At 51.0% G+C, this 16,218-nt stretch overlaps 2 protein-coding genes across 22 annotated transcripts in view; one reads left to right on the plus strand and one right to left on the minus strand.

The window, feature by feature from the left end:
- INTS10 (integrator complex subunit 10) overlaps positions 1-9,827 on the plus strand; it is a 30,511-nt gene extending 20,684 nt beyond the window's left edge. For 9 of the 21 annotated variants that reach the window (XM_081519113.1, XM_081519119.1, XM_081519106.1 and 6 more), the window contains 4 exons: positions 2,242-2,321; positions 3,634-3,796; positions 4,667-4,760; positions 9,448-9,827. In XM_081519113.1, coding sequence (XP_081375239.1) covers positions 2,242-2,321; positions 3,634-3,796; positions 4,667-4,760; positions 9,448-9,604 — 494 coding nt within the window. In that variant the 3' untranslated portion in view covers positions 9,605-9,827. Of the gene's footprint in view, positions 1-2,241; positions 2,322-3,633; positions 3,797-4,666; positions 4,761-7,400; positions 7,479-9,447 lie in introns of all 21 variants that reach the window. The other 12 variants (XM_081519112.1, XM_081519101.1, XM_081519102.1 and 9 more) reach the window with 3 other exon arrangements.
- A 3,049-nt stretch (positions 9,828-12,876) lies between these two features.
- HGSNAT (heparan-alpha-glucosaminide N-acetyltransferase) overlaps positions 12,877-16,218 on the minus strand; it is a 35,917-nt gene continuing 32,575 nt past the window's right edge. Inside the window, exon 16 of the mRNA XM_081519128.1 lies at positions 12,877-13,295. Within this exon, the coding sequence (XP_081375254.1) occupies positions 13,263-13,295 (33 nt within the window). The 3' untranslated portion in view covers positions 12,877-13,262. The remainder of the gene's footprint in view (positions 13,296-16,218) is intronic.

The raw sequence follows: 16,218 nt of genomic DNA on the forward strand, positions 1-16,218 counted from the left end.
ATTTATCATTCACAATTAAAAACAAAAAAACCAAACAACTCAGTAAACTAGAAAAAGGAGGAAACTTCCCCGACATCATTCTTAGCTATGAAATACTGAGTGCTTTCCCCAAGACCAGCAGCAACGCAGAGGTGTCTGCCCCCAGCACCTCCGTGCAACATCCTGGGGATTCTCGCCAACATAATAGGCAAGAAAAAGGAAGGTCAGAAAGGAACCGTCTTTATCCACAGCTACATATTTAGCCATGTAGAAAAGCCTAAGGATTCTCTAGATTGAATAACATCAAAACCCATAAAATACTTAGAGATAAATTCAATGAAATATTGCCCAAAACTACTTGGAAAGATTCTCCACCTACTATTAGTACAGGAAATTCAGGTTAAAACAATAAGCTGTCATTTTACATCAGGATGCAGAGAGTAAAGGGTGGCTGTGTTGACCATCAGGACGTGAAGATCCACATCACCCATGTGCTTCTGGAAGGCGCATAGATTCATGCGGTTGGTTTGGAGACCAGCTTAGCAGACCAGGTCACACATCTCACTGCCTGGGTATGTACCCCTTCTGGATACAGACCTATCAGTGATTTCCAAATGTGGGCCCTCACCTCCTGGGTCGTGGATTTTCAACTAGAAATTTTCTCTTTTAGTGAGACAGGCTGTAAATATATTATTAAAATGAATGTATCTCCAGTAAAATGGATAAATTTTATTTCACGAACCTTCTGTTTTAGGTATACAGTTGACCCTTGAACAATGCAGGAGTTAACCCAAGGGCTCTGACCCCCTCCCCCCGCCCCCAGTACTAAAAAATTCAGGTACTTTTCTCTCTCTGCCTTAAAACCCAGAATTGACAAATGACTTATCCCCAGGGCAGGAAGCTGAAACAGTTTGGACAGAATCAGGGCTCAAACCCTAGTTCTTTTGATTACACACGCTGTGATCTGTAATCCCGCAGTTAGTTCATAGAGATCTGTAAAGTGAAAATGCCGGTACTGTGTCTATTGAAAAATGCACATACACGTGGCCCCATGCCGTTCAAACCTGTGCTGGTCCAGGGCCAGCGGTGTGAACGTGTGGAAGTGCGTGTGCACGGGACCACACGAAAGCAGTGCCTCTGTTTCCTGCTGCTGCTTGCCCTTGGGGTAGAGAAGGATTTAGGATGTAAGGAGCACACACCATAAAGGAAAGAACTAAGGTCTTGGTTTGAAAAACAGCCACTGCTTTTTCTACAAGTATACAAGAAAATATATATAAGCATGTTGCAGCATTGTTTGTAATAGTGAAAAATGGGAAATCCCAGTGTTCGCTGGAAAAGAATGGATAAATCAGTTGCGATCTGTGTTACCAACAGAACATTACGTAACATGGAAAACCAAGAAGCTGGAGTCACAGGTGTCGGTACTGCAAACAGCGGAGGGATGCGCAGGCTGAGACACCATTTATACAGCAGACTGGAAACAGGAGGAACTTGCCTCTGAGGTGTATGGATACAGATTCCTGTGTGACGAGCACGCAGTGTGTGTAGGAATGCTGAGCCCCTCATTCAGAAAAGCACTTACCTCCACGGCTTCCCTCATAGCTCAGTTGGTAAAGAATCCACCCGCAGTGCAGGAGACCCTGGTTCGATTCCTGGGTTGGGAAGATCCGCTGCAGAAGGGATAGGCTACCCACTCCAGTATTCTTGGGCTTCTCTTATGGCTCAGCTGATAAAGAATCCACCTTCAATGCGGGAGACCTGGGCTGGGAAGATCCCCTGGTGAAGGGAAAGGCTACCCACTCTGGTGTTCTTGCCTGGAGAATTCCATGAACTGCATAGTCTATGGGGTCGCAAAGAATCGGACACAACTGAGTGCCTTTCACCTTCACTTTCTTTCCAGGGAGGGAGGCGGGGAGCAGAAGAGGCTCACAGAAGGTGAACTGAATTTGTGATGCTGTATATGAGAATCTAAAAACTAAACCAGTGTCAACATTCTCTAAAACTTGAGTTATAAAGCACACTGGTGTTTGTGATAATGTCTTGTCATTTTCTATATATTTCAAAGGTTTCATAATAAAAAGTATTTAAGCAATTTGAGAAATTTAGATTGAGACATGAAATCCAGAGACTATTCAAAAACCAATTTCATGTTCACTAAATGTAACTGTGGTTTAACTGTGTCTGAGACCCTTTTTGTGTTAAGGAAAGCCCCTTATCGTTTGCCCCTCTAAGCTCTCTCTGCCTGTTGTGGACTTTTCTTAGGTTCGGATCTGAAGCTTCTGCCTTGTACCAGCAAGGCCATCATGCCCTACTGCCTGCACTTAGTGTTGGCTTGCTTTAAGGTAAGCTTCACGTTGATCAGCCTGTCACTGTTACTGTTCAGTCACTCAGTCATGTCCGACTCTTGGCGACCCCATGGACTGCAGTAGCCAGGCCCCTCTGTCCTCCACTATCTCCCAGAGTGTGCTCAGACTTACGCCACTGAGTCAGGGATGCCATCCAACCATCTCATCCTCTCTGCCCACTTCTCCTTTTGCCCTCAGTCTTTCCCAGCATCAGTCTTTTCCAATCAGTAGTATCTTTGCATCAGGTGGCCAAAGTATTGGAGCCTCGGCATCAGTCCCTTCCAGTGAATATTCACAGTTGATTTACAGGATTGATTGCTGTGATCTCTTTGCAGTTCAGGGGACTCTCAAGAGTCTTCTCCAGCACCACAGTCCGAAAGCATCCATTCTTCAGTGCTCAGCTTTCTTTATGGTCCAACTCTCACGTCCATACGTGACGGCTAGTAAAACCACAGCTTTGACTCTGCAGACCCTAGATGGCAAAGTGATGTCTCTGCTTTTTAATACACTATCTAGGTTTGTTACAGATTTTCTTCTAAGTAGCAAGCATCTTTTAATTTCATGACTGCAGTTACCATCCGCAGTGATTTTGGAGCCCAAGAAAATAAAGTGGAAGTCACTGCTGCCACTGTTTCATGATTAGCATGAAAGGAATTTAATTCAGAGGATTGTTCTGATGATCTGGAGTGACTCAAGTTAACAGCCTTGAGCACACGTTAGTTTAGTCTTTTGACAGCACATTGGTATAGCGAGGGAAGCAGTGGGAGGAATAAACAAATATTTATTAAATGTCAGCTGCACTAGGCAGAGAAGAGTAGGAAATAACCCCCGTCCTTGAGACGCAATATTACGTATTACTCCAGGTACCAGTGGGGCAGACACGCATGTAGCCTTGCCTGTCGTGGTGTCCCGTGTTTTATGAATTAGCCTGCAAGTCAGGATGTACTCGCTGCAGCAGATGGGAGCACAGGTGCTGTTGGGCTCAGAGAGGGCTGTGAGTTTATCATCCTAGAGTGAGGGCCCCGGGATGACCGCGTGCAGAGCCCCCCAGAGCTGAGGAGTCTCAGGAGGGTTGTCGGAACGCAGGGCTGGCGTGGCTGGGGGTGGACAGGCTGAACCGCCCCACGGCGGCTCCTGAGCAGACGTCTCTGCCTCAGGGTGCGGATTGCCAGCCCTCGCTGTGCCGTCTGCCACGTGGGCCTGTCCTCTGCTGTCCCTCCCCACGCGGGCGACCTCCGTCAGGCGCTTTGCCAGGGCAGTGTGTTTGGGGGGTCTCGGTCACCCCTCACCCCCGCCCCCGTGTCCGCAGCTGAGAGCCTTCACGGACAGCAGGGACGACATGGCGCTGGGCCACGTGATCGTGCTGCTGCAGCACGAGTGGCCGCGGGGGGAGACGCTCTTCCTGAAGGCCGTCAGTAAGATCTGCCAGCAGGGAAACTTCCAGTACGAGAACTTCTTCAACTACGTCACAAGTATCCTTCCCCTTGTCTGAGCAGAAGAAGCTCTTTTTCTTTGAAAGGATAAATGCATGGGACAAAAATGAGTGAACCCTTTGGGGGAGAAATAGTGGTGTCAGTGATGTGGGGGAGAAAGGAGGAGTGGTGATCTGAAGTGGGATCGTGGCAGTCGGTCGTGGGGAAGTCAGGAGAGACCTCAGAGAGGAGTCGGGAATGTCGGCAGCCCTGGTCCATTTTCCACTTGGAGCGACTTCTTCCGAAGGTACCCGGATCCCTGAAGGGCCCCCAATGGCGGATGGGCCACAGGACGTAGTCGTCCACTGGCCTCCACCCGGGGAGGGGCCCCGGGGTCCGTGGTCACAGGCGTCACAGGTGCGCTGAGCACCCGCCAGAGATGCTGCCCCACCAAGCACCTGCTTTCAGGACAGGGAGCGCTGGACTCGGTACTGCTGGTCAGGGAGAAGCCACCCTAGAATCCAAGCTCTGGTGTTCACACTTGATTCTCTTACATGCTAGTTTTCACTTGCAAGGAGTCTGACATCCCTGTCCAGGTGCCTAGAGCAGGATCCTTAACCTTTGGGTAGAGGTAGAGGGGTGGAAATAACACCCCTACCACCCCCTTCTTTTTTTTTTTCATTTCTGATCAAGAAAGCAAAAGGTATTGTTTTTACGACCATATAGACTGTTTAACCATTGATATGAAAACCATAATTCTCTTTAGGAGGGAGTTTGGTTGGCATAGGAATCGTTGGTTTGGACTCATACAGGCCCAGGTTGCCGGTGGGGTGGCCGTGGGCCAGTTACCCAGGCGCTGCGAGCCCATGTTGGCCTCCGAGAGAGCAGGGCTCCTGGCTCTCACACGTGGTTCCCTGACTCTGGTCTCAGATATCGACATGCTGGAGGAGTTCGCCTACCTGAGAACTCAGGAAGGTGGGAAGATCCATCTGGAACTGCTGCCCAATCAAGGAATGCTGATCAAGTAAGCCCCCCCGTCTCCCACTCTGTGTGCGTGTCGGAAATGTTTGCAAGTTTCTGTAGCTTTCAGACATTCAGTAGGGAGGAATCCAAACCTAGTCTGTTTTTAAGGTTTGACTCCAGGGATCCTTTTGAACTTGGCATTCCCTTAACTACATTTCTGATGGAAGCGTGTTTAAATTGGGGTAGTTCTGTCACTTTTGATACTTTTTTCACCAGACAAAAGTCTCATTCATGGAATCTTTTTCCTTTCTAAAACGTAGACTGATCCTATAATTTCTGATTAGAACACTTTTCATTAAGAAAAGCCAGGCTTCATCACAGTTGTGCTGGACTTGGAAGACAACTGCAGACTTGATTTACACACTGCACTTGGGTTTCGGTGGTGAGTCAGGCCCTCCCCAGCCAGCCGCCCGCCCACTCACATCAGGTGCCTCCCCAACCTCTGCAGCGAGGCTGGCGCTTGGTCTGGGCAAGTCCCCCTACACCTGATGAAGTCAGTGACCATGTATGATTTTTAAATAGCTCACGACCCCCGCTTCTGCCCTCCAGTCCTCATTGCGGTGTGGACAGGACATCCTCTTCGCTGTAGACGGCCACGCATGGTGTGACGCGCAGTCCCCCTCCGCGTCCTGCACAGTCCGCGTGTGCAAGTCAGGGTCTCTGCAGGAGACCGAGACCCGAGGGAAAGAAAGTGCTGCTGAGGCTCAGACCACCTCCTTTTCCTCCCTCGGACAAGTTTTCAGTTGAAAGCAGGAATTTGCATCTTGTTCCATCCATGGAGGGTGTTAGAAATGTCAGGAGAGGGAAGTGAGAGGTGTTCTTTCTGGATTCCCTAAACCTCAGGGTTGGGCACAGCTCGCATGGCGTCCTGTCAGGAATGGGAAGATGGGGGCCGGGGGGGTGCTTGTCCTTCATCTTGCAGATGTCGTTAAATATTCTGAGGATATAACAGGCAGACACAAGACCTGTATACGTTAGGTGGCTTAGGCAAGTGCACCAGACACGCTTATCTTCCTGCTCCGTTAGCTTCCCTCAAACGTGGGGAAGATAACTGCCTGGTTCAAAATATTAATGGTGTTTGAGAACAAAGATGGCTTTTTGACACGGGAACCTATGGTAACCCGTTTTGTGTTGTGACTGCCCGGTTTTGAGGCTGGATTCACAAACATAACTTTGAATAACTTTTCCTTTAATTCCCATGAACACACACCATACAAACTGTCATAATACAGAGACAGCTTCAGTTGGATCAACTCCATTTAGTTAAGGTTAAGCCTAAGTTGAACAATCCTCCCACCACTAAGCCGATGCTCAGCTGTGGAACGTGAGAGACAGGGTTGTCAGACAATCAGGACTGACCCTTCCTTCTTCGGTCAGTTTTATTGAGCTGCTCAAGACATGGGGACGTGCAGACCAGCTCTCGGACGGGGTGAGGGCGGGCGTGTTGGACAGCCAGCGTGACTGACTGGTGTTCAGGGTGAGGCAGAGACACAGCAGGCATTTCTAGGCTTTTGAGGATGAATTGTGCCCCCCCCCCCATGGTTAGTATAACCCTTAGTCTCTTCTAACGCCCTACGCCCTGTAGAAGACCACTCAGCTTCTTAGGAAACCTGCTCTTCCGTTGGTCTGGAAGCAGGCCTGGGGGCTCCTGCTTAGTGAGCTGACTGTGAGTCTCAGAGATCGCTTGAAACCTGCCTGTCAAATTTCTGATGAGAAACTCCCGCAGAGAAGCGGGCTGCCTGAGCCAGTCGAGGCACAGTTAGAATCTCGAGTAAAACTATCCCATTCCTCTTCCTTTTGGTTCGCAAACAAATCATCCTCAGCCGTTACAGATCTTCTGGGGGGGCCCACAGCTGAGTGCAGAGGTGCGGGGAGCAGAGTCCAGTCCCTCCTTGCCCCAGGCCTGGGCGAGGGCGCCCGTCCGTCCTGGTGTGGGGCCAGTGCGCCGGGGCACCGGGGCCTGATGGCAGGAGGGACCAGCTCAGTTCTGCGCTCCGCGGGCTGCCCTCTCGTATCTGAAGGAGAGAAACGCTTCCCCGCGGATGCTGGCCGTGCCCTGGAGGCGCTCGGCTGAGCGACCCAGGACGCTCTGTCCCCCTGTGTGCTCTTCAGAGGTGACCCCAGCCAATGTGCTTGTCTCTGTTGTCACAGCACCCCGCGGAGCCGCGGCCCAGACTCACGTTGTCCCCCCTCCCATTCCTCTTCTCGCTCCTTTGTGAACTTGAAACTCAACCTTCACCAGAAACACGGCCAGTCCCGTCAGTCTTCTCTGAAGGGCCTCTTTCAGGTGGGGCTTCAGTCCCATCAGAGATGGTTCAGAAACGTCGCCAGGTTTCTCTGTGGGACTGGCGTGGTCATGACAGGCATGGAGCACGCAGGGGCTGCGTCTGAGCCCTGCCCCTCCGTGGCCATCCCGGGGCACCGCACCAGCCTCTTCCCCAGCGCCCCTTCTACCCCGGATCTCAGTGGGCTGAGCCGGGGACTGGGCCTCCATCCTCCCCAAGCTGCCGCGCGGAGCCTGGGGCTGCCGGTCGTGTGCAGCCGGCCCCGCGTCTCATGCATTTTCTCTGGAGTGTTGTTTTTTAAGTGCAGGCTGAGTCGGTGTGGGTGTTTGAATGCCGCTGTTTGCTGTTTTTTAAAGGCCTTCTAGCCCTCCCATGGGGTTGCTGCAGCAGGAATTCTTCCCTGTGCTTCAGCCCAGCATACAGACTGCCGACAGGTACCACGCGGACACGCCTGCTCACACTGTGCTGTTTGTCAACATGTCTTACCGCCCATGGTTTTCAGCTCTTCGTTCCTCGGTGCCCTTTTTTCATGCTTTATTTAATTTTTTAATTTGTTCCGCATTCCTTGGCAAGCCATTTGGTTGTAATATTGTTAACATTTCTTATTTTTTTCCATAAGTTGCCAGTGTTTTTGTGTTCAATTTAAAAATCATTATGGATCTGGAAATAAGTCAACATTATATGAAAGTGTGTCAGATTAAGCACACATCAGATCAGGCACTGAACTACGGTTCTCTTTTCATAAAACATAAGGCATTTGGTGATAAATGTTTAAGGATAGCAAAACTTAGAGGAAAATTTTTATCCTCGGATTTCCAAATTCGTGCCCAGGGTTGAGGTTTCGGCCTCAGTGGGCTTTCTTTAGCAGAGTTATTTTCCTGACACTGACCTCACCTTTCTGAATTGAAAATAACTGGTAGGCAGGACACCAGTTTTATTAACTGGTTTATTCTGGTCTTAAACCACAAAAGCTCATTCATTCTCTTCTTCATCCAAACTTACCAGAGCGATAAAAACTCTGATAGAAATATAATTGAGTTGTACTGCTCTTCGTGTGTGGGAACAGTCTGGCCTTGGGCCCACGCCCAGCGGGACACGGCATTTTGTGATTACCAGCATGAAGGGGAGCCTTTGGTTGGACGCACCCATGCCGTGCACTCAGGGTCTGCAAACACCAGTGTCTTTCACTGGGTCAGAGAGCGGCCTCTCATTTGGGGCCGCAGGCTGGGTCCCCCAAGAGCCGTATCTCAGGGCAGCACAAAGGGGCTGCTTGTGCTCCCAGTGGGGCTCACTGCCCCTGTGTCCTCACTGCCGAGGTCAGCAGCCGGACCCAGCTAGAAGTGTCCACCGAGACCCGAGTTTTGGTCCGTGGCTGCGCTGGTAAACGCTGTGTGGTTCTATAAACCGCCCACGGCACGTAGAGTGTCCTGTAGTATAGCACTGTTCTAACCAAGCCTGGGGTGTTTTTCCCCTTCTGTTACATTGCAACTTTTCACTTCTGTTGTTCTTACTTTATATGATTCAGGTTTTAAAAACAGAAACATTTTGAGAGTGGACTCAAACCTTTTAATTTTGGCCAGTACCTCCAAGTCTAGTTTTAAATCCCTGTGCCTGTCTGAGGGGAGTTAGGCAGAGGGCTGGGGCTGGAGGTGCCTTGTGTTGTTGGCCTGAATCCACCCCATCACTGAGTGGGTGGTTACAATGCCTTTCCTCTGACTTGAACCCAGTGAACTTTGCTAGGTGTTTCTTTTCCTCCCTTCACGTTGGTGTCCGGGGTTCCCTCTGTGACCCCCTTCCCTGAAGCACACCCTCCAGGGCGCCCTGAGCGACCCGCCTGTGCTCCCCCAACCGGGGGCTCCCGGGCCCCCCCAGACCTCGAGGAGGCTCTTCAGCGACTGCTCCCCTGTGTCCGTGCCAGACCCTCGTCTCAGGACCCCAGCTGTGCCCGCTTCCCGCACGCAGGCCTGGCATCGCGGGGAGCAGAATCGTGTTGGTGACCCAGGCTGTGTGGGGACCCCGGCCGCAGCCCCGCTCGCTCGGGCAACCTGCCCCCCGAGGCCGGCCTGGCTGGGCCCGAGAGCCGTGTGGCCTGAGCGGTGAGCCCCGCGTGCGAGTCACAGGGGAGCCCAGCGTCAGAGCCGCAGGAGTCAGAGCCACGCAGGCGGCGTCTCGCCGGACCTGCCCAGGCGTGTGGAAAAGCCTTGTCCCGAGTGGGGAAGGTGACGCTCCAGTTCTCAGTCTTTCCGAGAAGGACCGGGCAGGTGGGGCTATTTGGTCAGGGCATTTTTCTTTCCAAAGCTTTCCGCTAGGTTTGAGGCAGGCTGTTCTCCTGCCCCGGGACCGCGGACCCGTGCGGCCGTGCTAACCAACCGTGCGTTTGTCTCCCTGTCGCCGCCCCGCCAGGCACCACACGGTCACCCGGGGCATCACCAAGGGCGTGAAGGAGGACTTCCGCCTGGCCATGGAGCGCCAGGTGTCCCGCTGTGGGGAGAACCTCATGCTGGTGCTGCACAGGTTCTGCGTCAACGAGAAGATCCTGCTGCTCCAGACCCTGGCCTGAGCAGCCTCCTGCCGGGGCGGCCGGGGCCCCGCACTTGGACGGACGCGGTCACGGTCACTGCGCTTCAGGAGAAAAGGGGGCCTCCGGGTTCTGACTCCTTGGTTACTTAGAAGTAGTTCCCAAGAGTCTGAGAAGCTATTTCTATTTTTGTCATTTTCTTGGGTAATTTTTGTAAAACAAAAGAACTTGTTTTGTAAATAAATTGGGAGGTTTTCGTTTTGTTTCTACTTTTTAATTCTTATAAGTGTCCAAACAAGAGTGTCCTTTATTTAGAAAGACATTTCCTTCCACGATCTCAAGATTTTCTTTTGCACAGTTGGTTTAGGCTTTGGTGAATATTAGGTGTCAACACCTAGACCTTTTCCTTCAACAAGTTTTAATACCAAAAACCTTCATGCCAAAATGAATGAGTGAACTTCCGCTGAAGGTGCCGTGGGGGGCCAGGGTGGGGTCCTGCCCAGAGGCCAGGAAGGCTGTGGAGGTCGCCTCCCTGGCCCTGCAGCCCCCAGGCCACTGTTGCCTGGAGCCAGAGGGCCTACCTACCAGCCCAGCTCCACCCGGCTTCTCCTTTCCGAGTACCAAGGAGGAGTTCCTGCCTCTGCCTCAGGCATGTCATGAGAGCAGGCACTGGCTCTTCCCCCCAGGTGGTTGTAAAGATGGAGAGAGACATGCCTGGGACCAGGGCCTCCCACCTCTAAGTCCAGCACTGGTGTCAGGGGCCAGGTTGGTTTCTCTCGCTGTTCCTGAAATATCTTAAGTAAGCAACACACGAACAGTTGTTTCTCGGGAGCCTAAAGAATGAAAGAGCTAAGAAGTTCAGTCACTGCTGGTGAAGCGGGTCCACTGGCTGGACGTGCAGCGGTTTGCAGCCAAGTGAGGAGGCAGGAGAACAAGTCTCGGAGCCGCCCGCAGAGGGTGAGGGGCACATGTGGTGTGAGCAGGGGGGCCGCAGGCACGGGGACGGATGAGGTGATGGCTCTTCTGTGCGGGGGCACCTGGGTTCCTGCCTCTGCACATTCACACCTGAGGCCCCGAACGTGTCTGAGGGTGGAGGCTTCTGATGGCAGAAGGCCAATCACAGGAATCCCACACGGCCCACTTTCAGGGAAGGGTCCCAACTAGGCTTAGCCACCTTGTGCTGGGCAGGAGCTAACTCCAGGCTCCTGGGCTGCGAGAAGCCAGGAGGCTGTGTATTTAGAGGAAGAACAGAAAACAACCAAAGTGAGCTTGTTGAGTGAAAACAGGCCACAGGTGGAGCGGTTTTAACCTGTTCCTTCACTGGAATTCTGAGAGAAGCTCAGGAACTTTGTTAGTCACCGGTTTTGGTCAACCCTCTGGAGCATGGCTTCATTACTTTGCATGAGCAGTTTATATAAAGGGACTTCCCTGGTGGTCTAGTGGTTAAGAATTCACCTTGCGATGCTCGGGGACACAGGTTCAAGCCCTGGTTGGGGAATTAATAGCCCACATGCCACAGGACAACTAAGCCTACTCACCACATGAGCCCAAGTAAGACCTAACACAGCCAAACAAATACATGTTTTTAAAAATATTTTTAAAAAATTAACCATACTGCTCAAGACAATTTACAGATTCAGTGCAATCTCTATCAAATTACCAATGGCACTTTTCCACAAAACTAGAACAAAAGCTTTGAAAACTTGTATGGAAACACACAAGACCCCACCCAAATAAGCCAAAGCAACCATAAGAAACAAAAACAGCTAGAGGAATCAGGTTCCCTGACTTGAGACTATACTGCAAAGCTACAGTGGTCAAAACAGCATGGTACTGGCAAAGAAACACACACATAGATCAATGGTACAGGACAGAAAGCCCAGAAATAAGCCCATGCACCTATGGTTAATCTATAACCAAGAAGGCAAGAATATGAAATGTAAAAAAGGCAGTCTCTTCAATAAGTGGTGCTGGAAAAACTGGACAGCTACATGTAAAAGAACAAATCCAGAACATTCTTAACATCATATACAAAGATCAACTCAAAATAGATTAAAGATCTAAATGTAAGACCAGATACTATAAAACTCTCAGAGGGAAATATAGGTAGAACAGTCTTTGCCATAAATTATAGTAATATCTTTTGGATCTATATCCTGGAGTAACAAAAACAAATGAGACCTAATTAAATTTAAAACCTTTTATACAGAAAAGGAAACCATAGACAGGATGAAAAGATAACCCAGAGAACACATTTGCAAATGATAACAACTGACAATCTTCAAAATACAGAGACACCTCACACAACTCAAATCAAATAACCCAGTCAAAAACGACAGAAGACTTAAATACATTTCTCTGAAGATGACTGATGGCCAAGAAGCACATGGAAAAAATATTCAATATAACATATCAGGGAAATGCAAATCAAAACTACAATGAGGTATCACCTCACACCAGTCAGAATGGCCATCATCAAAAAGTCTACATATAAATGCTGGAGAGGGTGAGGAGAAAAGGGAACCCTCCTCCCTGTTGGTAGGAATGTAAATTAGTGCAACCACTATGAAGAACAGGGTGGAGGCTCCTTAAAAAACTAACGATAGAGCTACCATATGACCCAGCAATCCCCATGGAGCCACTGAGCCCACATGTCACCACCACTGAGCCTGTGCTCTAGAGCCCGGCAGTCACAAGAGAAGCCGTCACAAGGAGCAGCCCAAGCACTGCAGCCAAGAGTAGCCCCTACGCAAAAAAGAAAGGGCGGTAATAAAGACCCAGCACAGCCAAAACCAAACAAAATAATTTAAAAAAACATCATCCTGTTGTTTTCACCACCGTGTGTATTGCCCCTAGCAACTTTCACAGTAAACACTTGACACATTTTGGTTTCATAATCCCTTCCTCAGATCAGTGTTTGGGGGCAGCGCACATCAGAACAAGACCTTCTAACACCCACAAGTGTGGGTACCAGATAAAAAGGGACCGGTCATCTTTTTTTTTTTTAATTCAGTGGTGCCTGGGGTTTGTTAAACTGACGTGAGCTGCCTCCTAGGCAGGCAGGATTTGGTACCACTTTACAGGGCTTCCCAGGTGGCACTAGTGGTAAAGAACCTGCCTGCTGAGGCAGAAAGACATGAGACGTGGGCGGGTTCCATCCCTGGGTCACGAAGATCCCCTGGAGGAGGGCACGGCAACCCACTCCAGCATTCTTGCCTGGAGAATCCCATGGACAGAGGAGCCTGGCAGGATATAGTCCATAGGGTTGCACAGTCAGACACGACTGAAGGGACTTGGCACGCACACACCACTTAACAAGCCAAACAACATATGGAGTTTAATCGGAAGAAAATTTCTAACGTATCAAAGTGGAAAGGTGTGACCACTGGCAAGATAAAATGCAACAATGAACAGTCATGAAAGGTGAGAAAAACAAAAAAAGAACTGACCTCTGTAGAGAAAGTCCTGGAGATCAGGACAGAATCCCACTGGACCTGAGATGGTAACAGACACTGTGGGAAGCCATGTGCTCAGCCCTGCGGGACGGAGGCCGGCTGTCCTGACAGCTGTGCTCAGGATGGATTCTGCCAAGGAGAGCCGGGGGGAGGCTGGCTGCTTCTGCATGTCTGCACATCCGCAATTAAATCAGGCGTTAGAGAGTCGGAGGCATCTTATGACACGATGCAAACATGTAGCATGTCTAATCAACTTTGAATTTGGAAATGCATTTAGCCTGGAGAAAAACAATGTTTGGGAATTAATGCCCAAGAAAAACTGATTATCAGGAGAAAAATGTTGGCTCGCCTCATCCGTGAAAACAGGTTACACAAACACACAACGGAAGACCACCACTGGCAGTGCGTTTTCCTGCTTAATTTCAAACTCTAAACAAAAGGTGTGTTTAAAACCCGAACTGCATTGTTCTAGGGTTGTGGCTCTACTGCTTGGGAATTTTTCTAAAGCTCTACCCCTGGATTTTTACAATTGATGGAAACCTCTTCTGAAAGGCAGTTCGAGATGCTGACAAAATTTCTCAAAGTCCTTTTGCCACCCCTATTTATCTGGGACTACATTAAAGGAAAAATAAAAGCTAGTATGTTGACTTTTATTTAAGCTGATAGTGGGTGACACAAACTCAATTACTGTGCATTCATGGAAGAGGCCTTTTATGGGCCAGAGTGAAAGTAGTAAAGTGTAAGAGCAGCAACTTACTGACTTCATTATAAAGAGGAATTAGGGATACACGTGCGCAAATGAAGACACGATGTTAGGTTACGAGAGCCCCGCGATAGAACAGCACGTTTTGCTTTGTTACTCAAGGATTCCACCCGACTTCCCCCAGAGGCCCCGTGACCGGTGTTTTCTGTGGCAGGCACCGCCCGGGTGCGTCCCCACCCCTCCCCAGGGAGATGCCAGCTGTCCTCGCTCAGCCCGGGCCCAGCCAGGCCAAGCTCCCTGTCATGGCTGGTCTTGCACACTCTGGGGAGGGTTTTCCGGCCAATAACATTACCAGGCACCGCGGGAACGCCTGCTCCCTCTGGCGTGGGGCTGAGTGTGTGCGGCCTTCCTGATGCTGATGGGGCAGCATCTGGGCCTCGAGGTTGAACTGGGGCCTGTTTGCCCCAGGACTACTTCCAGGTGATGCTCCCAGGACTACTTCCGGGTGAGGCTCTCCTGCTAACCCAGCTGGAGCTGGAGTTCCTGCTCTTTCAAGCTCAAGACACCCTAACCGGCGTTCTCCCCAGCTGGGTGCACTGCCTCTGCTGAGAGGTGTGCCTCAGCCACACCTGCTGAGATTCGGGGGGACACAGCCGTGACCACCTACGAAGGTGCCCTGCCAGAGAGGGGCTTCCTCAGAGAGGGCCACCCCTCACTCCTGTGTGCGCACACGTGCACTCCAGGTAGACGCTAAATTTTATCAGCACTTAAATTAAGAACACACCCACCACCGCTGCTTTGCTTTCATGAATGTTTATTTGGTGTCTGCTCCACATGGGCACAGGGCACAGGGCACTGCGTCTGCCCTTGAAGACCGTGCAGACGGGCGAGGCCTCACCCTCCGCGAGCTCACAGTCAGCGCAGGAGGCCGGTCCAGTACCCAGATAGCTGTCATGCAGGGCAGAAAGTGATAAATGCCGCAAGATTGACCCCAGTCACGTAGTAGAGGACCCAGAGAAAAAAAAATACTACTTTGGGACAAGATTAAGAGATGAGAGAAGGTGCCCTAGAGGCAGGGGGCGAATGTGATAGCTCAGATGTCGACAGGAGAGAATGAAGAGGAAAAAGCAGAACAGGACAACTAGTCACCGTCAGAGGCCAGAGGCCCGGCTCCCTGAAGAGGTGGGAAGTGGACCCGGAACTGGGAAGTGGACCCAAGGGCCGGGAGGAAGCCAGGAAGGTGCTCTGGGCTCAGCCAGGGACGGTTCTGTCTGCCCACAGCGCTGTTCCAGCTCCGGGGGAAGTTCTCATAAGGAGGGCATTTGATCTGAGAGCTTCCCCCATGACTCAATCCGCCTGCCAGTGCAGGAGACACAGGAGACACGGGTTCGATCCCTGGGTCGGGAGGATCCCCTGGAGGAGGGCTTGGCCACCCACTCCAGTATTCTTGCCTGGAGAATCCCATGGACAGAGGAGCCTGGTGGGCTACAGTCCACAGGATCACAAAGAGTCAGACACAACTGAGCAGCTAAGGACAGCAACACTGCTTTATGAAGTATAATCCGTTTCCCCCACCCCCAACCACAAAAGGCTTTTATTGTTGGAAAATTAAAGCAATCACAGCTACATGAACTAACCGATCAGGCCTTGTGAAAAAAGAAGGTACGTCAACTCTGAAAACAGGTCATCTAAGTGCCTCAGTTTCTGAATTTCTACCACCCGGGGCTGACAGTTGTCTATACCCCAAAGGGTAACAGAAACCTAGTTCTGATACTGGGGGAACAGATACGGTAAACAGGATTGAGGGGCAGCCCTGGGTTTACAAGGAGGGGGACACTAAATAATGGCAGTTTCCCACCTACACTGCTAACGTTTTCCTTCTAACAAGTTGTCCACCTCCTCACAGGTGCTGCCTGGGCCTCTCCAACAGTGAGATGCAGCCCAGCCAGGGGCAGTGGACAGTGACTTTGCAGGAGGGACCCAGGGAGAGCGGCCATTTGAAAGATGATTCTAAGAGTCTGGGCAAGAGTAGTGGGTGGTGACCGTGAGGATGAGGACTTCTGAGTGGGAGGCAGAGACAGAACTGAGGAGACTCTGCAACGACTAAACGCGGGAAAGGGGCGGAGAGGAAGGAAGGTGGGTGAGGCCGAGAGATGGAGGGTCAGCTGTGTGCAGAGCTGGGGCAGCCCGAGCTGGAAGGTTCTGCAGAAGACGGGGCGGGGAGGTGCCCAGATGCTGGCCGTCATGCAGGTGGAGGCGTCCTCGGGCAGGTACAAGTTGGGATGTGAGCTGGGGCACAGACGGGGTAGCTGGAAAACACGTCATCCATGCGGGGCGACAGCTGACGCCAGGGGACGGGCTGAGGTGAGCGCACCTCATTATGCAAGGACGCTCTGAAGCGCGACCTTTCTGCCACAGAGAAGCCCTGGACGCGGGACAGTGCACCACGCGAGTGCTGGTCCTCTATGTTCTTGCCCAACAAACGATTCTCTAGTTTG

Source organism: Giraffa tippelskirchi, chromosome 8, assembly GCF_054371585.1.
Source record: "Giraffa tippelskirchi isolate mGirTip1 chromosome 8, T2T-mGirTip1v1.2.pri, whole genome shotgun sequence".
NCBI lineage: Eukaryota > Metazoa > Chordata > Mammalia > Artiodactyla > Giraffidae > Giraffa > Giraffa tippelskirchi.